Here is an 11,020-nt window from a genome sequence, read left to right as displayed (position 1 = left end):
AGACACATATAAGAAATAGTCAGAGTAGATGGAAGATGTTAGAGGGGAAAGTACTAGCCACATATGAGCCTGGCAAAAGAATTATTTTAGAAAGTACAGTTTGAGCTGAGTCCTGAATGGTAGAAAAGAACAGTGAGAAAGATACATGAGAAAGACAGTGAAGGGGGAATAAAGAGAAAGACACAATGTAAAGGCACGGAGATGGGAGCAAGTATCTTCTTTGAGGAACAGCAATTAAGCCAATGTCGACAGAGAGTAGAGTACATCAAGGGGAGTGACATAAGAAGACTTAATGTAGAAAGGGGCTAGTTTGAAAAGGACCACGAGGTGGCATAATAGATATAATATTGGCCCTAAAGTAAAGTGCACCTGTGTTCAAATCTGGCTTCAGACACTTACTAGCTATATGACCCTAGTCAAGTCATTTAACCTTGTTTTCCTCCATTCCTAATCTATAAAAAGAGTTGGAGAAAGAAATGGCCAACCATTCTTTCCTAAGAAAACCAAAAATGAGGTCATGAAAAGTGGGACATGACTGAAATGACTCAACAGCAACAAATGTGAAGTCCACCTGTCAAATCAATAAGCAATTATTAGGTGCTTATTATGTGCCAGGCACTAATGTAAGTTCTGGAGATACAAAGAAAAGTATAAACAATATTTTCTTTCAAAGAGTCTTTCAAAGAAGGAAAAACATGAAAATAACAATATACAAGATATAAAAAAGTAAACTAATCTTGGAGGGAAGGAACTCACTTTATAACAGGTATTGGGAAAAGCTTCTTGAAGAAGTTGGACTTTAGCCAAGAATGAAGGATACCAGGGAATCCAGGTAGTAGTTGTGAAGATGGAAAACATTCCAGGAATGGGGAACAGACACTGTAAAAGCATGACTGAAAGAATTGGAACTGGAATGTTTTGTGAGAGGAGGAGGTCTGTGTAGCTGGATTATTGAGTATGTGATAGAGAGTGTAAGAAGAATGCAAAAGTAGGAAGAGGCCACACTGTGAAGCTTTTAAAAACCGAAGAGAGGGCTATGGATATGGTCCTAAAGAGAATAGGAAGTGAATGGAGTTTATTAAGTAGAGTGGGATTAATGATTGGGCTTGTACTTTAGGAAGATAACTTTTGTAGCCTAGTCAAGAATGAAGTAGAATAAAGAGAGACTTGATTCAAGGACGCCAACTAGAATACTTTTGCAATAATACTGGCATGAGATACTGGGAGCCTGCACCAGGGTGGCAACTTGTGTCAGAGGAGATATGCGTGCATATACTAGCGATATTACAAAAGTAGAATGGACAGTACTTTTCAAAATAATGGATATGAAGGTGGAAACAGTGAGGATTAGAGGATGATACCTATTAATGACCTTGACAGTTATAGTGAAGTGAATAAGAAGGGAGTGGTTTGGGAAATATATAATGAAATCATTTTCAGACATGTTGGAATTAAAATGTCTAAACTGCACATGGCTCAAAGGACAATGGAAAGGTATCAATGGTTTCCAATGAAAACTTGTACATGTGTGGTAGAATAAAAGATGTTATCAAAAACATGTCTCAGCAAAAGCAGCAGGTGGGTCAGTCAAGTAACAAGCCAGAGAAATAACAAAGGGATAGCCTAACTGTTGTACAAAATTCCTCAGAATATTAAAAGGCTTAATCTATGGATTCTTAACCTGTACTGTAGGAAGATTTTTAATATAGATAACTAAATACTAATGTACATATGTCCATACATACATGCATGTATACCTACAAATATAAATAATGCAATATAACTTATTTACATTGAAATCCTCTGTATTTTAAGCATTTAAAACATTGTTGTAAGAAGGGGTGTGTATATATATATATATATATATATATATATATATATATATATATATATATCACCAGACTGTTGAAGCATTAATAACACAAAAAAGACTAAGAACCCATGGTCTAGAGCCTATCTTATTAAACTGTGAGTCATGACATGATATGGGGTCGTGCAACTGAATGTGGGGTTCACAAAAATTTTGGCATCACTAAAAGGTTATGTATACCTATTTTATATACCTGTATATGTGGGGTTGCTTAAAAATTTCTCAGGCAAAAAGGAGTCACTAGTGAAAAAAATTTAAGAGGCCCTGATCTAGGAAGTTCTCTCATGCATTAGGTAGAACTCCAATAGAAGATTTAAGGAAGGACATAGATAAGAATGGCAAAGGATAAGAAAACATAAATGTGTTGCCATCTACACTAATGAAAGAAAAGTATACACTGATCAATTAATGGATTCACTGATGTTTTGAAGTGAATACTAACTAGAAAATAATTGTTAACAATAATATTCTCCAGAGATGTTATACAACTATAAATCATAGAATGTGACAATCAGAAAAATCCAAATTAAAGGAGCCAGAAGTTCAATGGAAAGTCATTTTGTAGTTCTTTCTAAGATGAAGCATACTAACAAAAATGATTTAAACATAAAAACTATTGAAAGCCCATATGTGAACAGGTAAGGAGATGAAATATTCCCATAGTGAGATGAGGTTATGACAAATGGACAGTCTAAATGTTACAGTACTACTCTTCATATATTAAAGGAAAAAAGACTTCAATTAGATAAGCATTTATTGAGTGTCTCATGTTTCAGGTCAAAGGCTAAGTGCTAGGAATGTGAAGACAGAAAATGAATCAGTAATTGGACTAAAGTAGCTAAAATTCTATTGAAAGAAACAACATTTACATAGAAAATTAAATACAAAGTATACACAAAATAATTTGCATGTGGAGGGCAAAGGTCTAATATGTAGGGTAGTTTTTAACAATTGAATGTGGGTTTAAATAGACATGATGAAAGGGTAGGGTATAATGAGATAGGTACTGGTTAGATATGGGGCTAAAACTGATGTATGTGAGGGGAAAACGAAGTAGCAGTCTTTGAAAGGAGCTTCAGTCAAGGCAGACTAAGACTCAGAATTACAGGGATTCTGAATGGAGCTATAGGGCAGTAGATTGTGGTGCTATTTTCAGGAGAGATGGTAATGTTAATTTGATCATCAATCCCTGAGCAATAAGTTGAAAGGGTAAAAGGGAGGAATGTGAGTCAGCAGCACAGCTAACAAGTCCTTTTTAATCCCTGGATCATCAAAGCAGGGATTTTTTGGAGTCCTGTGTGAGGCTGGTTGTCTAGGGGTCAGGCATGTTTGAGTTATTCACCCTGGCATCATTATCCTCATTGAATGCTCAATTGAACATTGCTGTCTTTTCCTATGATTTGTATTCATGAAAAATATTTTATTTTTGGCAAACAAAATGTTCTTACAACAAAACATAAAACAACAGCAGCATAGTAGCAGTAATTTAATCACTGACCCAGGACTCATTCCAGTGTTTGAAACTATCTCTTACAGGGAATGTGGATGGGTAGGACTAGGACTGAATAAGATTTTTAGCCTTTTACTGATGAACTGTGTAATTAGTGGATCATTTATGGAGGATTAATGGAAAAACATGGGTAATAATAAAGGCATGAGATAAGAAGGTGTTGAGGGATTCCAGTCTCTCCTATTGGAAGGAATATTTGTACCAATGGGAAACTGGATTAATTACCAGAATGAAGGTGCATTATTAAATGCTTACTTTGTGCCAGGTATTGTATTAAATTGTGTGGGTACAAATACACACAAGCAAGGAGATCTCTTTTCTTCAAGGCGTTTACATTTTAATAATGGAAGAAAAATATATAGGATAGCTAAAGTTAGAAAAGAAGTATACAAATGCACAACAGCCTGCAAAACAGGCTGAGATAAGATGAAAGCTTACCTATTAGAGTCCAGGGTTCCATGAGTTAGAGTCAATGTTTCAGCAGGAAGAAAAATAGGGAGCCAGAAAGCAGGTATCATGGCTCAATGATGGATAAGAAGTGGCTATGTTCAATCACACAGCAAGTAAATGATAATGCAGAGGAACAATCCAAGAACTAGCATTGTTCAGTGGATCTTATCAGATGAACTATCTCAGCTAGGGGAATTGGACAAAATCACATAGCCTCAAAATTATTGATCTTTTTAAAGAGGGATGTTAATATTTGTATTATATACTTTTTATTAGCATGAAGAAAATGCTTTGTCAACCTTAAAGTGTAAGCCAGATTTGTTGTTTCTGCTCTTCTACTACTGTGGTTATAGCTCATTTATCTTGAACTACTCCAAGTTCCTATGCTGAGGGTGTGGTGGTATGGGAACAAGGGTGTCCTGTAAATATTTAGAAATTGGCTCTTTGTAGGGAAAAGTATGCATCACACAGATTTAAATTTAATCCATATTATTAACATTTTCCCCATCACTTTTTTATAATAATTTTTTATTTATAGTTTTGCTTCCAATTTTATCCCTCTTTCCTGACCTCCCCGACCTCCTCCCTGAGGTGGTAACAAATCAGATATGGGTTATACATGTATGATTATGGAAAACATTACTATATTTGTTATTTTGTACAAGAAAACTTGATTAAAAGAAAAAAATGAAAAAAAGTAAAAAATAGCATGTTTCAGTCTGTTCCATCAATATCAATTCTTTCTTTGGAGGTGGAGTGTATGTTTCATCAATAGTCCTTTGGGATTGTCTTGGATCATTGTATTGTTGAGAATAGTCAAGTCATTCATAGGTCTTCATCAAACAATATTGCTGTCTCTGTGTACAATGTTCTCTTGGTTCTGCTCACTTCACAATACATCATTTCATACATGTCTTTCCAGGCTTTTCTGAAGTCATTCTGTTTGTAATTTCTTATAGCACCATAATATTCCATCACCATCATATTTGTTTGTTGAGCCATTCTCCAATTTTAGCCACCACCAAAAGAGCTGTTATAAATAATTTTGTACAAATAGGTCTTTTTCTCTTTTGGGGGATGTCTTTAGGATATAAACCTAGCAGTGGTATTGCTGGATCACGGGTATGCATAGTTCTATAGTCCTTTGGTCATAGTTCCAAATTGCTTCTCATCACTTTTTTTTTTCTTAAATAAAAGGTTTATTCACTCCAGTATCAGGGTGGTTGCTCAAAGAGACCAAAGCCCATGTCATCATCAGACTCTTCTGACTCCTTTTTTTTTTCCTTCCTTCTTCTCCTCTGCAGCAGGAGAGGCAGCACCAGCAGCAGCTGGGGCAGCAGAACCAGCACTGGCAGCAATAGCAATGGCACCACCAGAGGGCATGGAAGCTAGCTTACGGCTCCGCTGCCCGATCACATCTTCGATGTTCTTGCCGCTCAGCTCGCCGATGGCCTTCTTCATGCGCTCTTCCCTCTCGATGTCCACACTGTCCAGGATCTTCTTCAGGTCCTTGGAGTTGGGGGAGTCGTTGCCAAGGATGGCCAGGAGGTAGGCAGCCACGTAGCTCATGTCGGCGGTCTAAGCTCTACTTGGGTGGGGTCCGGAGGTCGCGGCCTGGTGCTGAGGGAGCTGTGAGGCCCATGGCGAGTCCAATCATGGTGGGTCAAGGCCGGGAAAGTTCTCTTCACTTTTTAAAGTATGGACAAACAACAAAATAGTAAAACAAGCCCTGATTTATACTCTGCCCAATTTCTAGGTGTAAATGCTCACACTAAAAATTTAACAGTTAACTCCACCACACCCATCTTAGGGGTAACTCTAGGTTTTTAAGACTACATGTGGAGTACAAGTTATGGTAGAGCATATCTAATGATCAGACTTTGAGTAGGGACCCAGAGATGGCTCAGGGAACAGCCCAGATCAATCTTGAAAGATTCATTACGTGGGGCAGCTAGGTGGCACAGTGGAAAAAGCATTAGAGCTGAATTCAGGAAGACCTGAGTTCAAATATGACCTCAGACACTTTCACTTAATAGCTGTGTGATCCTGGGCAAGTCACTTAACCCTCATTGTCCCACAAAAGATAGAATGAAAGAAAGAAAGAAAGAAAGAAAGAAAGAAAGAAAGAAAGAAAGAAAGAAAGAAAGAAAGAAAGAAAGAAAAAGAAAGAAAGGCAGGAAGGCAGGAAGGCAGGAAGGCAGCAAGGCAGCAAGGCAGGAAGGCAGGAAGGCAGGAAGGCAGGAAGGCAGGAAGGCAGGAAGGCAGGAAGGCAGGAAGGCAGGAAGGCAGGAAGGCAGGCAGGCAGGCAGGAAGGAAGGAAGGAAGGAAGGAAGGAAGGAAGGAAGGAAGGAAGGAAGGAAGGAAGGAAGGAAGGAAGGAAGGAAGGAAGATTGATTACTGATTTGGCCATAGAGTAATGAATCTTGGTTAAAGCATCTCGTAAGGAAAATGTATTGGTTTACAGAGGAGATGTAATCTCTGGTAGGGTATTGGAGGAAGGAATTATCTAGATCATGGAAGCATGGGTCTATAAAGTAACAAAGTCATTTTCATGAATTCCCAGCCAAGAGGTCTCTGGTAGGATGATAGCTTAGTTATCTTCAGCTCTCAAAATGAAGACTTCTTTCCATTAAAAAGGGAAAGTAAGTCATCCACAGGATCAACTGTCTCAGCTGACCTAGTCACATCATTTGACATTAATGGGACCAATTTTGTGAGACTATGAGAGGAAAAGTCATTCTCTCCACTCCACCCAATTCCAAGTTGAAAACCAGAATTCTTTTTAATCTTAGGCCTTAACTAAATCAACAACATTTCAATTTTTATTCAGACCAAATAAATCTTACAATGTAAAAAGAGCTTCTTTTAATTAGATTTCAATAAACAAAATGACATTAAAGTATATAGCCTGCTTAAGTAAAGAATAAGGATAAATCAGAAAAATTAATAAGACAGTAATAGTAGTGAAAAAAATAAACATAAGAACTGATGTGAGAAGAATTGGTAAGTTCTCATGGACATTTCCAGAAACCAGCTTGAGGTTTCACCTCACTAGATTATGTTTACTTGAATGACTATTGCAAGAAAGATTTTCTAAAAGGATCATGTCCTAGAAAACTTTCAGTAAGCATTTAGTTTCTTGTGGTTCAAAATTCCCACAAAGGAGAATGAAAAAGACATATTGTCCATATTTGAAAAAAAAACAATGTCACCCTCTCTTCACTGGGATAGAGGATGCCCTAAAGCACAAAGAAAAGTCTAGGAACAACTGCACTCACTATTTGTGTGACCTTGGACAATTACTTTTTACTTCCTTGGAGGACCTCAGTTTCCCCATCTGAAAAATAATGAGGTTGAACTAGGGAATCTGAGTTCCCTTCTAGTTCTAGATCTATGATAGTATGACTTCTTTTCCATATATACATTTGGAAATTTTTACAGATGAAGCAAAGAATAATTCATTCCATTTAAAACAAATAATCAGGCAATAAACTCCCTTTCAAATCACCTACAATTCATACTATTTAAAAAAATTAATATATGTGGGGCAGCTAGGTGGTGGAGTGGATAGAGCACCGGCCCTGGAGTCAGGACTACCTGAGTTGAAATCTGGCCTCAGACACTTAACACTATCTGTGTGACCCTGGGCAAGTCACTTAACCCCCATTGCCTCACTAAAAAAAAATATATATATATATATATATAAAATCTTCACATTAATGGCCCCAGAAAATAAAATATTCTGGAATGAATACATATATGTATATTTACCTACATATATACACACACACAAAGAAATTAACTTCTTATTATGAAATAAATCATTTAAATAATTCATTTTTTTATTCAGTTCATGGTATCTATGTCCTAGATACATTTATTTGATATCTATGCTCTGTGATGAATTAGTCCAGTTGTTTTCCTCATCATGATATGGAGCCAAATTTACTAGTTCCATGTACATACTGTTCATGTGTTATAAGCTGTAGACTACATCAGATCCTATTCTTCATTTTTGCTGATATATACACCATGAGTATGCACCTGAATTGAGAAATCAGCTTCAAAAGAAGGGAATGCTAGGGGCATGATAAGCCAGTAGTGCATCTGAATGATCTGTGGGTTAAGAAGTGAGAAAACTGGGGGACAGGCGAGGGGAGGGATTTATAGAGAGGTGTGTGGATTGGAATCTTGGAAGATGGGGAGGAAATGAGGGGTACTTTTGGATTGGTGTGTGGATTAAGATTTGGAGTGGGGAAGGCATGGGTGGGGACTCTTGGAGGGGTGAATGAAGTGGGTGGTAGGAGGGAGAGGGACAGGAAAAGGTGACAGGAGAAGGATAAAAAGAGAGGCTGAGAAAGAAAATAGTGAGTAAAAATAAGATTTAGGGACATTCACAATAATAATTATACTTTTGAATGTGAATGGGATTTTTATAAAAGCTCTCTTTGTGGGGGCAAAGAAATGGAAATTGCAGGCAGGGATTCACATCAATTGACATTTCACATCACATCACAAATATGGTTGTCTTGAAATACTACTGTGCTGCAAGAAATGATTAATTCAATGCCTAGAAAGGCATGGAAAGACTTGCACAAAATGAAGACAAAAGAAGTGAGCAGAACCAAGAGAGCATTGCAAAACTAACAGTAATATTGTTTTAAGAATGACTTTGAGCAACTAAGTAATTTTGACTATTATAAATACACAAATTAAAAATAAAGGACATATGAAGACAGACACTATCTGTATCCAGAGAAAGAACTGATAAATAGAAGTATGTATACAATAATTTTACATATGTACCTATACACACACCTCTTTATGTCTAATAGTAGCTATCTCTGGAGCAAGGAAGTGTGAATGGAAGAAAAAGGGAAAAAAAGAAATTTATATGATAACTTTGTTATATGTTTGGAGGGAATAGCATGTTGTATATGGTAGATTTGCAGTTTTGTGTGGAATCATCTTTTTATTGTACTATGTTATGGAAATGCTTGTTCTTTTCTATGAATTGAAAATAAAATAAATTTTATAATATCTAGTATCTGCTAAAACCAACATGATTGTGTGTATTCTCCCACAGGATTTTATGGAAAGTATATCCTGTCACTTAGAAAATCCATCCTTAATGGAACAGAAACAGCTTAAAAATTCTCCCTCTAATAGAGATGTTTAATCCTGATGGGAGTGCATGCAGGATAAATCCTTTATATTCCAAAAATGCTCATTTCATTTATAATCATTTTGTTAATCTGCTTTTGCCTTTAATTAAAATCTTATCAAGTATATGTATTATTATGAAAGGACCAACAGAGAAAACAAAGGGACTAAAGAAAAGAGAAACTAGCTTGTTCCTCAAGTACCAAAAAAAGAAAAGTTAGATATCAAACAGAGAAGCTTAGGCTGAATAAAGATGTGCTATTCAATTGTCATCAGACTTCAAGAACCTGTTTCTATTGCCATAAAGAAGGATACATTTTGCAGGAATGTAGAATTAGACATCAATATATTAATATAAAATTTGGGGATTTCAGATATCAAAATCAAAAAAGTTCTAGATTCCCTCAGAGAAATAGTGTCAGTTCAAATGCTACATAAAGGTTTCTTTTTACGCTATTGCACCTATATTTTGAAATTGATCATATGGGTTTTTATTTTCATACTGATTAGCATTCTTTTAAAATTCTATTGCATAACTTGTATTAGAATGTGTTCTGATTTTTCACAAAGGTAAAAGCATCTACATCCACACACTACATGCATACTACAAATAGAGAAAATGTGCAAAAGCTTTTCATATTCATGCAATCAAAGCTATATTTTGTAATTGCCTATATCTTTTGTTTGGTTAAGACTACATCTGCTAGTCATAGATGTGACCAGTTTCTTTTCAATTAAAAAGTACTCTGATCATTAATATTAAGTTCATATTAATTTAGAGAAGATGGTAGATGTTGGTCTAAGCCTAATTTCTACCAGATCATTTTCCAGTTTTCACCGTAATTTTTTTTTTGTCAAATAAGGATGTCTTCTAAGGTAATTTGTGTTTTCCATTTTTTTAATCACTAGGTTATTGAGTTTTGTTGTGTTTTACTCTTTCTTGTGTAGTCTATTCCATTCATCTGCCTCTCTATTTTTGAATCAATGCCAGATGACTTTGATTTCATAATAAAGTATACAGTCTGGAAGTATTATTCTATCAAATTCCATAAAGTATTTCCTTGATAATTTGATTGGTATGACAAGTGTAAATTAATTCTAGAAGTATTATTCCTTTTACTAAACTTAAAAAAATATAAAGGATTCATGGGCAGCTTACATTGATTCTCAAGGGGATGTGATTTTACTTATTAATGTATTGATGGAAATTATGTAATAATAAATAATGCTGTCAGTCATTTGCATTTGTCATCCACTATCTATGTGATAGTGATTATATATTTGTAGTTATTATTTGGAATTATTACATATTGTAATTATACTCTGAGTCATGAAGCAACTTCAAATTTTTTGCTTTCATCATTATTCTCAGTAGTTAAATCCATATGAGCCTTGGATTATGGGAACTCACTATTTGAGACATTAATTTCCTCTATTCTGAGTTATCAGACCCTGAGCAGACAAGATTCCAGCCATCCATGAGAGGAATACATATAAGAGCAGGGATTGAACTGTACAGGAGGGGAGACATGCATGAAGTACAGGTAGTGTACTGCCTTGGGAAAGGCTGAGAAAACAGCAATTGGCAAGAGCTGAGGTTGCCTTCTTTTGACTTCTTTCCTCCTCCCCCAACATACCACTGGACATTCTGGCTATGTAGTATAGGTAGCTAGATGTTTTCATCCCAGTCATCTCATTCAACACCTGATGAATGTCTCAATTTTATGCATTTCATCAAGCCTGACTCAGTTTCCCCTCAATTTGTTGGGTGGCATGGATGTATATTCCATCCACCTATTTTAAACCTGGCATACTGCATTGGCTCTCTACAGAGCCACAAAGTCTGGCAATGCTCATCTCCCATCACTTCTCTATTTTTTTATGGTAACCCCATAATTATCTCAGATGTGATGATGGACACAATTTTGGATTTGGCCTTAACATCTGTTATCAGTTATATTAGATTATTTACTTTCTCATAATGACATGAGGATAATTAGGCACATGATGAAAAAAAAGTGATGAAA

General features: G+C 36.0%; 1 protein-coding gene across 1 annotated transcript; it reads right to left on the bottom strand.

Annotated features, from left to right (window-relative positions):
* Nucleotides 1–5,084: 5,084 nt before the first annotated feature.
* On the bottom strand, nucleotides 5,085–5,399 carry LOC122738868 (60S acidic ribosomal protein P2-like). The gene has a single exon (XM_043980761.1). The coding sequence runs from the start codon at nucleotides 5,397–5,399 to the stop codon at nucleotides 5,085–5,087; it is 315 nt and encodes a 104-aa protein (XP_043836696.1).
* Nucleotides 5,400–11,020: the final 5,621 nt, after the last annotated feature.

Source organism: Dromiciops gliroides, chromosome 1 (genome assembly GCF_019393635.1).
Source record: "Dromiciops gliroides isolate mDroGli1 chromosome 1, mDroGli1.pri, whole genome shotgun sequence".
NCBI classification, from domain to species: domain Eukaryota; kingdom Metazoa; phylum Chordata; class Mammalia; order Microbiotheria; family Microbiotheriidae; genus Dromiciops; species Dromiciops gliroides.
Note: the sequence above shows the minus strand (reverse complement) of the source record. Positions and strands in the feature narration are given on the sequence as shown.